The following is a 15,366-nucleotide window of genomic DNA, read 5'->3' as shown; positions in this document are numbered from 1 at the left end:
GTATGATAAAATGTAAGTAATATAGAGCTGTCATCTGAGTATTGGGATAGCCAGGGGATGCTGGGTTTCCTTGTACTCTACTGTCCTCTCCTCAGTCTGCATGGGTCTCTTTTCTTCCTCCTTATGACTTCAGATGTTGGCGTGCCTCAGGCTCAGTCTTCAGGTCTCTTATTTCTTTCTTCCACTCACTCCCTAGCTGACCTCAGACAATTCCTATGGATAAAAATGCTACAAGCACTCCAGGAATCAAAGCTGGGTCCTCACCCCTTGCGTTCCTGAACTCCAGATTGGCTCATCTACCTGTCTTCTTAATCCATTCTAGGTGTCTCACAGCAACTTGCTTTTCCCACCCAGCCTTGCTCTGTGTCTACTCTTTACCGTTGTAATAAACCACCATTCTTCTAGCTGCTAAGAGCAAGCCTCCAGGATTCACCTTGCAATGCTCCCTCTCTCTGATTTAACATTCAGTCCTTCAGCAAGGTCTTTGCACCTGAAGCATAAAATCTTCCCTGACTCTGACTGCTTCTCCCTTGCATAGCTGCTGCCCTCGGCTCTGGAATATGGCCTGGCTTCCTCACTGGTTTCTTGGCCTCTCCTCTGACCCCTGCAGACCAACCTCCACACAGAAGCCAGGAGGACTGTTAAAAACCTAAATCAGATTCTGTGTTTCTCTCGCTCAAATCTGCATCATTTCCCTCCACCCGCAATACCTTGGCTCCTCAGGTCTCTGCAAACGCTTCTATCCTGCAACTCATGCCCTTGCTCATTTCTGCCTGGTTGATATTTTCTGAACCCAAGCTTCTTCCCCCTTTAGGGCTCTGTGCGTGCTGGTTCTTGGCCTGGGGTGCTCATCCCTGTCACCTCAAGGCTCTCGGGTACAGAGAGGCCCTTATCTGCTGAAAGGTCACCTTTGCACAAAAGCCTTCCCTGACTCCTCTCTCTCAAGCACCTGCCCCCCCCCCCCCACTCTGCTGTAGTTTTCTTTATAGAATTTGTATTACTTATTTATTTGTTTTCTGTCTGCCTCCTTTGCATGGGGTCTATGAAGCCTATGTTCATTGCCGTAGGGGTAACTTCCAGAGCAGCTGTGTTAGTCTGTGCTAGCTATGTGGCCTATGTTAGATGGTCAATAAATGTCGTGGTCCGGTTGCATACAGGCAGAGATTAGTACATGCTAATTCCTTTTCACTCTGTATCACCTCTCCAGTGGTAATCGCTGTCACTAGTTTAACTAGCTTTCTAAAGATTGCATCTATAAATACAGACACACATTTTTCATGACAGTGCAAATTGTTTTATGCCATACTTTTCCCTCTCTTCATAGTGTACTTTAGTTCCTTTTCTCGTATTAGTTTACCTACCTGCCCATCTATGCATTCCTAACAGTTTATGTAGGTATTCTTTTTAGTGGCTATATTATATTACAGAGGAACCACAATTTGTTTAACTGCTTTTCTATTAGTAGATATGTAATTTGTAGACAGATAATTTTGCTATTATAGACAAGGTTCCCATGAATCTACAGTGAAGATGGTTGTATACAAATCTTTGTACACATGAGCAAATACCACTCAGACTGGAATTACTTATTAGGAACTTGGTAGATATTATTGGTATGAGTGTGAAATGGCTTCTCTTTAATACTCCAGTGTATGAGTGCCTATTTCTTTCCTTTTTTGGTGGTACTGGGATTTGAACTCAGGGCCTCATGCTTGCCAGGCAGATGTTCTACTGCTTGAGCCATTCCCCCAGCCCTTTTTTGTGCTGGGTATTTTTGAGATAGGGTCTTGTGAACTATTTGTCTGAGGCTGGCCTTGAACCATGATCCTCCTGATCTCTACCTCCTGAGTAGCTAGGATTATGGGCGTAAGCCACTGGCACCCAGCATGAGTCCCACTTTCAAAATATTACATTCTAGGCAAAAATAAGTTTGACTGTTTCACAAAAGAGAAAGGTTAAAACAAAATATCCTGACTTACAGGTAGGCCTTATCCATTTCCTACAGAGGTAAGTCCTGAGTTTCTAGATCAAAAACTAGCCTGCTGAAGAAAGAAAAATAGTCCCTTTTGGAAGAAAGGGCATAATTAAAGTGATTTGAAATGAGCAACACCTGTTTGGGTAAGAAGCTTCCAGAGACTTTTTTAGGCAGCGTCCTCTTGTGATGTGTGCTGAAAGGTGTAAACCACAAGCCCAGCACACTGCTTTTCTTGCTATAAAAACTATCCCCAGATGATTTTTTTTTCTTAAAAAGAATCCACAACACAAAACCTCAAGCATTAGCCTTGGCTGGAGAGTTCACAGAAGCCTTAGCACTTGGTGATTTCTTGTTATTCAACAACTTTGTGGTTTCTGTTGGGCCTTGCTAGATGTGCACTCAAAGAACAAGAGGAGTTATCTGCTCTGATGACTAGGCCTGGCCTCCAGCACAGAGGCCTGGGAATGAACAAGAGCAAGTCAGAGAAGAGAGCAAGTCCACCCCGGGGCTTCCATGATGCCAGTCCAGTTAGTTTTAGCCCAGAACTACAGTGAACATTGGCTGCCTCTTGCTGACTGGCTCTTGTAGTCCATTGTTAGGACTGCACTGAGGCCTAAGGGCAGAAATGAGTCTTCTGTTCTTTCATCAGCTGTCAGATGGTGGGGTGAGAGGTTCTTCTGTGGCATCAGTATATCAGAGTTTGAAGAGTTTGAAATTAGCCACTTTTATTCTCCAGATGATAAACCTGAGGCCCAGAGAGACAAAATGATGTCAAGGAATCATGATCAAGATATTGTAAGCCTGATGCTATTAAGTAATGAGAGAAAAGAGGTCTTTTACTTGAACTTGAAAGACTCAGATTGTGCCAGGTGCCCATGGCTGACGCCTGTAATCCTCGCTACTCAGGAGGCAGAGATCAGGAGGATCATGGTTCAAAGTCAGCCCAGGCAAATAGTTCACAAGACCCTATCTCAACAACAACAAAAAAACCCCATCACAATAAAGGGCTGGTGGAGTGGCTCAAGGTGTAGGCCCTGAGTACAAACTCCAGTTGGCAAAACAAAAACAAAAACAAAAAAACCCCCAAAAACTTAGATAGGCAAAAAAATATTCTTTGAAATTCCTAAGACAGAACTAGCATGTAACTAGTATATATGCCACCATGCCTCTGAGCCCTTGCCTGCCCATGGCAGACATTATGAATGGAGCTCAGCGCCTTTCCTCAGTCCAGCTCCCAGCCAGCCTGCAAGCCTCCTAAACCCTGCTGTCAGCCGTCGAATTGCTTCCTTGTGAATTAGAAGCTCTCTGTTCTCCTCTTCTCCAGGATGTACCCACGTGACTCATGATGTGATTGCTAAGAGCACCACAAGCTAGATGTTGGTCTGACTCCTCGATCTGCTTTCTCCTAGCTATGTGACCTTACATGCAACACTTTCCACCTTTCTGGAACTAGATATGGGGAAGTTGAATTAAATAATCCTTATGCATCCTTCCAGCTGGAAGAGAATGTTATGATTCAATGCACATCAACCTCTCAGTCTAGGAATTCCTAGTTACAAGCAGGTATTTGAATAAAGACCATAGATGGTTTGCAGGAAATTTGCATATTACAAATCTATTTTGGATTTTGAAGTATGTGTTTCTGCATTTTCTGACTACTCTTCATCTGTTTGGCCCCATTGACTTCTACATCCCTAAACCCAGAAGCTCACAAAGGGGAGAGGGGCTAGATTCACTTCAAACCAGAGGATTTGCAGGAAAACCTTCCCACCTGAGGAGGCATGGGTGTTCTGCACACCAAGATGAGCAGGCCTCAGTAGCCTGCCCACCCTGCAGGTGTGGTTTGCTTTTTCTTCACCCCTTCCTCCATCTGTATCTCCGGTGACTGGGAGGTCCTGCCATCAGGCAGGTCTCAGGCAGGGTCTGCTTTGGGCCCCCAGCCTCTGTCCAACCCCTGCTCCTGTGCTGACCTGCCTCCCTGTTTGTCTTCTAGGCTCCTCTTCCCTTCGGGCGTACCCTCTCCTCTCGGTGATCACCCGACAGCCCACGGTCATCTCCCACTTGATCCCTACCACCCCAGGAATTGCCCCCGTGTTGTCCCGCCACCCTGCTACTGAGGCTGCCTCTGCTGAGGTCCCAGGTGGCGAGGCGTTAGCCAGCAGTGAGTCAGAGGCCGAGCAGCCCACACCCCGGCAGAAGAAGCCCCGCCGGAGTCGTACCATCTTCACCGAGCTGCAGCTCATGGGCCTGGAGAAGAAATTCCAGAAGCAGAAGTACTTGTCCACGCCAGACAGGTGAGGATGCAGGGAGGGGTCTCTGCAGGTAATGACCTTGAGCAGGGCAGTTGTACTGTGAGTGGGATGTGGAGCCACAGAGCACAGTTTCAATGATGCCCAACAACACACTGGCAGGAATTTTATTCCTTAGCCCAAGGTGTCGTCTCAACTGAGTTAACAGATGGCATCCCAGGGAATCTGGCACATTCACCCCCAGGGCCTGCCCGAGGCTGACTGCACACCCTTCGCTCTATCTTTGTATTTTAACCCAACCATTCCAGCTAAACAGCTGACTCAGTTTCCTGGCCTGGCTCTTTCTTGGACAGGCCTGGATTGATCCAGTTGAGGAGGTTTCTGATGTCTTAGTGAATTTGATGGATATCAAGACAGAACCAATGACTGAGGCCTGGGAGGAACTGGAAGAAGATCTGTTCTTTAAATCCCTTGGAGATCCACATGGGGAAGGCGTGACGTTGGATTGCCTTGGAGGCCTCAATGCCCCCCACCCCTGCCTTTAAGTTACTATCTCCACAGCAAAATATGCAAGAACGTGTGTCTTATTCCTTCAACTTACCTGAGATGGTTGGGGGAGGGGTGTTTCCAGGTCCTTTTTCTCTTGTTTTGCTCACTACCTTGTCTATATCAGACCTGGCCCCAGTCCTATCAAAGAAGATCGGAAGGAAACTCAATGAATCTCTGAAGCTATTTAGTAAGTGTGTGATAAAAGCTGAAAAGGAGTATGCCAATCACCCTGTGAATGACAATTTGTCACCAGCCCAGTGGCTCATGTGTGTAATCCTAGCTACTCAGGAGGCAGAGATCAGAAGGATCGAGGTTCAAAGCCAGCCTGGGCAAATAATCCTCGAGACTCTATCTTGAAAAATACTCAACGAAAAAAAGGGCTGTCAGAGTGGCTCAAGAGGTAGAGAGCCTACTTAGCAAGCATGAGGCTCTGAGTTCAAAATACAGTACAGTCAAAAATAAATAAATAAAAATTTGTCTACTGATGCCCTAAGCCATCACCTGAGGGTATCCTATCCTGGGTGCCATGCACTGTGGCAAGGCATCTGAGTCTAGAAGCAGTGGGCAGCCCTCTGCTTTGAAGGAGATTGTGGGGAAGGAATGGCTACAGTAACTGCAGCACCATAAGCTGCTACTGGTGCTGTCTCACCAGTGCCAAAGGCACCAGGATCCAAAGATACAGTTGACTGTGGCAGGTGGAGTGAAGGAAGGCTTCTCGGAGGAAGTGGCATTTAAGACCTTTGGTTCTAGGAGGAATAGAGCATCCCACACAAAGGGGATGACTACAAAAGGCACAGAAATGTGTCTTCCTGGACATGTTGAGGGAATTACAAGTGGCTGGGACCTGCTAGCTTACAGCATGAATGGGAACATTAAAGGACATGGGCTGAAAACCTTGTGTGCCTAGCTGAGGAGTGTGGGCTTTGCTGTTCAGGCAGTCAGCAGCTATTAAGAGCTGGAGGTGACACAGCGAGACTGACATGTTAGAACCACAGCTCTGGTGACACCATGACAGATTGGTTAGAGAGGCCAGAGCTGACTGGTTAGAGAGGCGAGAGATGGAGCAGGGAAACCAGTTAGGAGAGAATCCAGGATGGCTGCAGGGTATCGAGAGTGTAGACAGGGGAAGAGAGAGGTGAGGATGGATGTGAGAATTCTTCTGAGGATAGGATGGGCAGATTTGACGTCGGGGAAGGAAGAGAACAGAGCTGAACATTCTCTGGTTCCTGGATTAGGCCACCAGTAAACAGGGATGCCATTAACTGACGTGGGAGAAGGCAGGGGACAGCGGGTCTGGTGGGGAAGGGGTGAGGTCTGCTTTGAACACGCACATTTGGGGGTATTGAGGCAGACAGTGGAGACAGGTCTGTGAATAGAGGATTAATAGACAGGATCCCGGGGTATGAAATGGCTGTTTTGATGTCCCAGGCCGGGTAGCTGGGAGCCTCATGGCCTTCCCACCAGGTTGAGAGGGGACCATTATTTATCAGTTGCGTGGGCTTCGACATGCATGGTTAAAATTTTAGGCTTATGTTTCAGAAGTCAGAGAATTTTTTTTTTTACAGAAATGTTACTTCTTGATAAACCTCCTGGGGCTTCTTGATACCTGCCCAGGCATCTCTCAGGTGACCCACACAGGATTGATTCACTCGCCTGGGGAGGAGGACACCATCTGGCTGGTGTCATGGAGGCTGCCGCCAGAACCCGCCCTCTCAGATGTTCCTCCCCTCTCTATGTGACCAGGGCCATGAGCGCTCCCTCCTCCCACAGCTCCTGCCCTCCTCCTCTGTTTGTTTCTCCAGTTTCCTAGGTGACTCCATTTAAGCGAATATGCAGGGAAGTGAGAATGTGTAACGGTGGCAGGTAATGAGAGAAAGCTGATGACAGAGGAGTGTTTCTGTAACCAGTGTGAGTCAAGGACGCATTTTTCCCAAGTGAGCTAACTCAATTTGCTAATGCATTGGCAAAACTGTGAACCTTCCATTGACTAATGCACCTGATGGACTCAGGTGAACCAGGCCTGGGAAGGCCCTGGGGAGCCTCTGTCCAAGCCTGGGGAGGACCTGTCCCACCACCGGAGCCCAGGGAGGCCGGAAGACCAGAGTCTGTGGGACGGCCCCTGGGTTCCTGGCTCTTGGTAAATGACCATCTAGGACATGAGCTAGGAAGAGCAAGGTGATGTTGGCTTTGGGGATTATTGGCTCCAGTCTGGTAATCACTTCAGTAAAACACTCAGGTGTCAGTAGCCCTTCCACAGGGTTGAGCAGCTGTGTGTGGATGCAGATTTAAGACGGGTTCAGAAGTCTCCTGAAGGCAGACTCTACTTTTATTATGAGAGACTTAATTTGTGCATTCTGGTCAGAGCAGGGGCCGGGCAGCTGCACCTCAGAGCACTGGATCCTCCAGGGCTGGTACCCTCTGGTCCTGCTGATGCTTACATCTCCTCAGGTAGAAAAAGTCGCAGCTGCAAGTTCCATGTAGCCTGTGCAGGCTTGTCTGAAATGCTGGGCCTTATATCTGCTGGGGGCAATTCTCAGAAATCTGGGGACCTTCAAATAGTGATAGACACTGTCTACTCGGTTTTACAAGGCCACATTGCTTCACAGTGCAGGGCTGCAGGGAGGTGGCTCACATTGACATGGGGAGAGGGTCTTTCTAGTGGATGCCCAGGTAGACTTAGGCTCTTATCCACTTGGGTATGGGTATTGCCTTGGGGACTGAGGTTGAGAGCCTGGCTACAAACTTCCCTTTCTCATTCCACGGTCACATTTGGGGTGTTTCCTTTCACAGATCTTATGTGTGGGAGGGGAAGAACCTTATCCAGGAGGTGATATTCAAGTCAGACCTAGGTGGACTTGACTCCTGCCTCCACCTCTTCCTCCAGGATCCAGGGGTCAGAAAAGTTTTTCTGCACAGGGCCAAGTAGTAAATATTTCAGGATTTGTGGATCATGGGGTCTGTCACAACTACTCAACTCTGGTGTTGGAGCGCAGAGGTAGCCAAGGGAAGTGAGTAAGTGAATGAACACATCCCCATTCTACTGAAACCTTTTTTACAGAATCAAGTGGCAGACAGGATTTGGCCACAGTTGCTGAGAGACTGCTATCTCTCCCCAAGTCTTAACTCTCATCTGTAAAATGGAAATAATGACACTACCTTCACAGTGTGGTGAAAGGAAAGCATAAGGTAGCACCTGGCAGGGGCTTAGCATGTAGCCTGGGGTGCTGTGGTGTCCAGGAAATGGTTATTGGCATTAATGTTCACTTTACACTCCCCAGTAATGTGGCTTTGACTTCAGGGCTCTTCAGAAAGTCACAGAGAAATGCAGAAGTCCCCGTGAGCAGTACCGTGGTAAACAGGAGGGGTCATGGACTTAATGTTTCATTGGAATCTTTCTTTTTGGCAATACTGGGGTTTGAACGCAGGACATGATGTTAGCTAGCAGGCACTCTGTCACTTGAGCCACGCCTTAAGCCCTTTTTGCTCTGTTTATTTTGGAGACAGGGTCTCAGTTTTTGCTCAGGTCAGCCTGGATTGCAATCTTACAATTTTATCCTTCCTTGTCCTTTGGTGGGATGACAGGCATGTGCCACCACATTCAGTTTTTCTCCATTCAAGATGGGGTTTGGTAAACTCTTTTGCCTGATCTGGCCTGGAACCGTGATCTTCCCAATCTCAGCCTTCTGTGTAGCTTGCAATGACAGGCGTGCATTACCAAGCCCAGCTATTGGTTGAGATGGGGTCTTGCAAATGATTTGCCTCCAACTGTGTTCCTATGGATCTTAGCCTCCCAAGTAGCTAGGATTACAGGTGTGAGCCACTGTCACCTGACTCATTCAAATCTTTAGAACATCCAATCATTTTTAACATTTTGATCACTGTAATTTAAGGCAACTATAGCGAGTCATTGAATGTGCCAACAAGTATTTTTGAGTTCTGCTTCTGGGTTTAGCAACAAGTTAGTTACTTTTTTGGATATAGCCTAAGTAGAAGACTTGCCATTACGGAGGCAGAAATAACACCTGCAAAGTGATTAGAGGACAGTTGAGAACATGGGACCATCTGGGTGACTGCTGGCCTGTGGGAGGGGGCAGAGTAGGGGAGTCATGGGAGCTGGGAGGTAGATCAAGTGATGAGTGGGAGTCCCATGGACGTATGGTCTAACATATGTCAGAGCATGCATTTTGTAGTGGATCAGAATGAGGACTGTTTATTTTTATTTATTTATTTATTTTTGGTGGTGGTGGTGCTGGGGTTTGAACTCAGGACCTCATGTACCGTTTGAGCCACTCCACCAGCTCACAAAAGGACTATATAATGAAGGCTCAGGCATCCTTTGTAAGTCCATTGCAGACAGAGAATGTTACCAGATGGGGACTGTTCCAGATGGCTTTGGGTGTGGCCAACTGTATCTTAGTTTCCAGAGTTTCCTCCATAGGATTTTTGGAAGGAAAGAACCCTTTTGGGGAAGAACTGGTTTAATGGGGGAGATCTGGGCTTTGGTAGTGAGTGCCAGGAGCCAGTTAGCAGGACCCCATCGCCCTTGCTCTCTCCTGTCCTCCTTATCCTTCCTTTGTATCTTGTGCCTTTTAGGTTGGACTTGGCCCAGTCTCTGGGACTCACTCAGCTGCAGGTGAAGACTTGGTACCAGAATCGCAGGATGAAATGGAAGAAAATGGTAAGAAAGGCTAGAGTGAACCTCATGCCCATCCCTAGTAGGGAGAATTCCTACCAGGGTAGGAATGGCAGGAAGGACCATTTGATGGTTTGGGCTGCAAGATGGAAAGGACTTCTAAGATGTGGCTAGGAGGGAGGCTGTATGAACTTGACCTGGATTTTTTTAACCAGAGGGATATCCTTTTTCACAGTTTCCTTAGAAATCAAAGAAGAAAGTCCACAATTTCTCAGCTGCTAGTTTGAGTCCCACTTGCTAGCCTTTTCAAAACAACTTCCTTCCCTTCCCACCAACAGCTAAGAACAGAGGTCAGAACCTGGGTAATACTGACAGAGGACACATCTGTTCTGGTACCATGTATCCTCCAAGGCCACTATCCTCAAACTCAGCGGACCTCAGAGTCATTGCGTGGCAGGTAGAAATGCAGGGTCCAGGCACCTTCCCAGAATTCAGGTTCTACAGGCCTGTGCAGAGCTGGGCATGAGTATATTAACGTGCACACAGGTGGTTTCACGGCATGTGCTCCAGTGCCAATAATTTCCATAATACCGTTCCAGTTCCTAGCCAGTGAGCTTTGATTCTTAAATGTACTGAGAACAGAAATCTCTATGTTTGAGTTATGGTTTAGTTATTTTTCATTTTTTGGCAGCACTGGGGTTTGAACTAAGAAGCTTACATTATGTAGGCAAGTGCTCGACAACTTGAGGCATGTCCCCAGTCCTTTTTGTATTAGTTATTTTTCAGATAGGGTCTTGTGCTAACTTTGCCCAGCGCTAGCTTTGGACCTTGGTCATCTTACCTATGCCTCCCCCCTGCAACTGGGATTACAGACACAGGCTACTGTGCCTGGCTTGTTTGTTGAGATGGCGGTCTTGCTAACTTTTCACCTAGACTGTCCTCAAACTGTAATCCTCCTGATCTCTGCCTCCCAAGTAGCTGGGATTACAGGCATGTAGTCTATCTTTTTTGCTTTCTTTCTTCCTTCCTTCCTTCCTTTCTCTCTCTCTCTCTCTTTTTTGAAAATTACTTAAATCTAAATTCTGCAAGGTACTTGAATGTTTCCCAGTTTTATAAACCATAAGAGACAAAGTCAAGGCCCCGAGAAGAAAGGAGGGCTGGGGAAGAAGGAAGATGCTCCGCTCTGGTTTCTTAGATACCAGATAACCCCATGTCACCTGACACTGATCTTCCCCACGGCTTCAGTGGATCTTCCTGGCTTTCTTCTCCTATATGTGCCAGGGACACCATTTCTTCCTCATAGCATTCTAATTTGCTAACCTATCTGGTTACAAGCCATATTTCTTGGTAATCAAGGGATGGAATGTGGTGTTTTCCACAATAGCTGAATAACCAAGATGGCCTCCCTCCTCAGTTCTCAGGAAAAAAGCCAGTGGATAGATATTTTCTCAAATTATAGTTTTGTCTATTAATGTTTTTCTTAAACCTTTAGTTCTTTCTTGTGTTGGTCAGATTTCATCATGGTAAAAATATCTGAGCTAGATTAACTTAAAGAAGGAAAAGACTTATTTTGGCTCACAGTTTCAGAGGTTTCTGCCAATGGTCACTTAGCTCCATTGCTTCTGGGTCTGTGTAGAGACTGAACACCATGGCAGGAGCAATGATGCTCACCTCATAGGAGACAGGAGGGAGGGAGAGAGAGAGAGAGAGGAAAAGAAAGAAAGAAGAGAGAAGCACCCACGGACCCACTCCCTTCAGCCAGGTCCTACCTCCTAAGTCTCCATCCCCTCCCAACAGCCCGTCATATTGTGAACCAATCAATGGATATGCCCCTTGATGAGGTCAGAGCCCTCATAACCCAATCTCTGCCCCAGATTGCTACCTATGAGCAGTGCTGCATTGGGGACCAAGCCTTTACCATATCAACCATGGGGACATTTCAGATCTGAACCATAACATTGCTATCACTTGCTCTCATCCGCTATCTGGGAAAACACCAAAATAAACCACAAATGAATACTAATGGAAAAAATTAGCAAAAAGTCAACAAGCAGGAATCATTATATTCCCCAAAAGGGATTCCTAGACAGAGCCCATAGTTCCCTTTAGGAGGACCTGACCCTGAGATAGAAGGATTTTTAAAGGGAGGTGACTTGGCTCATGAAGTCCTCAGGAAGTAAGGCAGAGATGTCAGCTGCATGTATGAGCAACCAAGCATTGTACGAATCAGCAAACGTCCGTAGAGCCTCATATGAACCAGGCCTTGTGTCAAGACCATCAGAGGTAATGAAAAAAATACAACCTCTCTTTCATGGAACTTAAGAGCCTATTGGAGAGAGAAGGCCCAGGAAGCAGCTAGGGAGGACATTGTGGTCCAGTGCTGGTTGTTTATTATGGAGTGACAAGCCCTCAAGTGCTCAGAAGAGAGGTGGTGAGGAAGGTTGCAAAGAGGAGTTGAAGTTGAATGGCGAATGAGGTTCAATTAAACAGGCAGTCATTCCAAAACTCTTCAGTGTCACACACACGGAACTTCTGGTGGGAACCTTTTGGGGTGGGGGTGGGGGGGTGATTGCTCTCTGAAGGAAGCAGACTGGGGAGTGAGAAACCCCTGGCCAGTTCCCATGTCTTCCCCTCCCTGGCTGATTTTGGGCAAGTCCCTGGAGAGCTTTCTGTGTTGATTCAACACCCACCTCCATCCTCATCAATCATTGTCATGAAAATCAGTGTTTCCTGAGTAGCAGAGGCATTGTTTAAATCGGTTATCTGCAATCTTCTCTTAAGTCAGATGCTTAGCAAGTTGACAGGCAGCCCTCTTGGCCTGTGCTGCCCTGTCCCCTGGGACGACCTGCGCCTGCGCGCCTTCGCCCCTGATGTCACTTGTTTTTCACCAGTCTCTGTGTTGCCAGTGGAGTTGTGGGCTGGTTGTTGATGGTTGTCTATGCCATATAAATCAAAATGGAAGTAACTCAGCAGATTTGACCTCAGAGGACATTCTAGGCCATCTGAATTCAGGTGAATTTAGTAAACAAGAACAAGAGGGCCGAACTTCAAGTTCACATTAACGGCAATTTGTGGAACACCCAGTTTCATCAGATAATGGAGATGCAAAGACAAGCTATGAATTTGTCCATTAAAAACTAAAATGAGAAAGTTATTCAGCCAAGTGGGAAGAAAAGACCTAAAAACTAAATTCTATGGAGAGATTAAGGCAACATTGGACAGAGACGGGAGGGCTTCCTGAAAGAGGCGCCCAGCAAACTGGCTTCAGTGGATGAGTAGACATGAGCCGGAAGGTGGGAACGGAACTGGAGTCAAGAATAAGGGACAGAAGTCCGGTGGGGGGGGTGAGGGGCACGTAAGAACTTCAAGATGGCGGGAACTAAATGCCAGGGACTGTGTTCAGTTGTGAGTCTAACTCTGACTGCCTTAGAACAGCCAGGCATTGTTAAGATCCGCATTGCTTCATAGTTTTTCCTGGTAAAACTCTTTCAAGGCTATCTCTTCAGGTACTGAGAGGAGAAGAAAAAGATAATTGGGTAATAAAGATGTCTCAAGGCTAGTAACCTAATTGGAACTGGGAAAAGATTAGCACTTGATTCTCAGACTTACTCACATGGCTGCCAAACCCAAGATAGCATCTTGGGCTAGTTTTGACTGGTCAGCATGTGTAACCTATAGCGGGTTGGGTAAATTTAATCTTGCACGTTAGATGGGCCACGTTCACCCTCTATTCCATTTCTCTTGGCATTCATTCCAGTAGGATCCATGGTGTTTTGTAACAGGCTGAATGCATCTCATTATTCAGTGGTCCTCAGCTTTAATATGCAATTCTCATCCCTGAGAGGATTCAGATGGGTACCACCTCCCTCTCCCAATCACAGGACCTGGACAGGCCATCATTAGCTTTCACGTTAGAGGTCTCTAGGTTGTCAGCAATTCTGTGAAGTGGTTATGGGTTGCAAGCTGCTAAACTTCTGGCTGCCTCCTCAATAAAATACCTCATGGATACCTTATAGATTGTAGTATTAACTGAGCTAATGTCTATGAAACGTTTAGAACAGTACCTGCCACGTAGTATACAGACAAGGAATGCTAGCTGCCATTATAATATAATAATAATAATAATAATAATAATAATCTACAAGAGCTATGTCTCCAGAGAATCCAAACTATTATTTTTTTTTATTTTTGGCAGTACTGGAGTTTGAACTCAGGGCAGGCGCTCTACCACTTGAGCCACTCCACCAGCCAAACTTTTTTTTTTAACTCTCTGCTTTACTATTATTGTTGTTATTATTGGAGGTACTGGGGCTTGAACTCAGGGCCTTCTGTTTGTTGGGAAGGTGCTAAAACACTTGAACCGTACCTCCACCCTTTGAAGGCCAAGATAGGTAAACTGAAAGTGAATTCTATAGGTTTCTGGGAGCCTGAGTTTCTCTCTTGGTTAAGAGCAGTCCTGGTGTGTATCTCAGAGCCTTGGCATTTGGGGCCCTGTTTGTTGTAATGGAACATTCTGGAAGGAGATTCGTGCTGGAGAATCCAAACTTGTTTCTCAGCTTTATGGGACTGTCATCAGTTATATGGTCCAGAGAGAGAGAGAAAAAAAAAATGGAAAATTTGTCCCAGTTCATGAGTCTGCCTAGGGTTTGCAGGGAGGTCAGGTAATTGCTAGAAAAATAGCAAACAGCAGCACGTTTTTTATGTCCTTCACAAATTATGCAGAGTGAAATGCTGGTAAGAAGGTTAGATTCAAATGGCCAGGAGTTTTGTGTTCAAATCCCAGCTCTGCTTGACCCCTGTTGATCCTGAGGAGTTCTCTTTGTAGGTACTTCCTGTCTGAAAGGGGGGAAGGGAAAAGGGTCCTCTGTGCTCTGACATCTGTGCTGTCTAGCCACACTGCCTGTCCCCCACCTGAGCCCCTCGGGGAGGAAGCCAAAGGCCCCGTCATCTTGACACCCTCAGATGACACCCTCGGCGAGAGCGCGTTTGAATGGCTCGTGAGAGCTCAGAGGAGGGCTGGCGGCAAACACAGCTTATACAAGCAGTTGGTGTGCTAGGTGTTTCTAAGAGGCAGAGGGAAGCATGTGACCTCAGGTTACCATGGGTGTCTGGCCTCTCTGGACGAAGGGACAGATCTGCCCTAGGAATGACTGGGGAGGAGAGCCCCTGAGAAGAGGGCTGCGGGGTGCACACGGTGCACACGAGGGAGGGCTGCGCTTGGTGCTGGGTGGGTTGAGATAATGGCATGCACGTCTCAGTCTCAGGTGTGCAGGGAGGCAGGGGGCCAGAGGTCGACGTGGAAAGCAGCCAGGAGGGTAGTTATCTCCTAATTATTGCTTGCACAGGAATGTTTTATTCCATTTAGAAAATGGTCTGATTGTTTTGATTTTTTTTTTTTTCATGCTGTAGGAAAACAGCCAGGTGGGGCTGATCCCAGCTGTGTGGGTGGTGTTCTCTAATTGCTGGGCTGGACTTTCTTTTGCCAATTAGGTGACTTCCTTCGACCTACCCTTTTCTAAGTTGATTACTACATGGGGCAACTTACTTTTGTATAACCTCTTTCATATCCAGTGGAGCTGCTTTCAACATGTAAATTACGTCTTGGCACATTTAGGTGCTTTCAAAAGCCTCGCTCACACCGAAATCAAAATCAGATACTGACTTACCTGAAAAGGAATACAGGAATGTCTTTTCCCCAGAGGTGGTTTCTGTCAGCATCTGTACCTTGTTAAAGGTCCCTTCACATCTGTGTTAGCTGTCTGGGTGGAATCTAACAGATTGAGCCAATTGAAAGGAGGTGTTCACTGAGAATGGATGGTTCTCCTCAGACCTGTACACAACCAAAACATTAACTTGTAATGAATCACAGATCTAAATGTAAGACTAAACTATAAAAATCATGGACGATTTTTGCGACTTGGGTTATCCAACACCTTCTCAGATATACCAAAAGCACAAGC

The 15,366-nt window shown here is 46.7% G+C and overlaps 1 protein-coding gene across 3 annotated transcripts in view; it reads left to right on the top strand.

The window, feature by feature from the left end:
• Positions 1-15,366, top strand: part of Barx2 (BARX homeobox 2) — a 71,203-nt gene that overhangs the window by 51,308 nt on the left and 4,529 nt on the right. For all 3 annotated transcript variants that reach the window (XM_074066343.1, XM_074066344.1, XM_074066345.1), the window contains 2 exons: positions 3,969-4,269; positions 9,367-9,451. In XM_074066343.1, the coding sequence (XP_073922444.1) occupies positions 3,969-4,269; positions 9,367-9,451 (386 nt within the window). The remainder of the gene's footprint in view (positions 1-3,968; positions 4,270-9,366; positions 9,452-15,366) is intronic.

Source organism: Castor canadensis, chromosome 2, assembly GCF_047511655.1.
Source record: "Castor canadensis chromosome 2, mCasCan1.hap1v2, whole genome shotgun sequence".
In the NCBI taxonomy this organism is placed as follows: Eukaryota; Metazoa; Chordata; class Mammalia; order Rodentia; family Castoridae; genus Castor; species Castor canadensis.
Note: the sequence above shows the minus strand (reverse complement) of the source record. Positions and strands in the feature narration are given on the sequence as shown.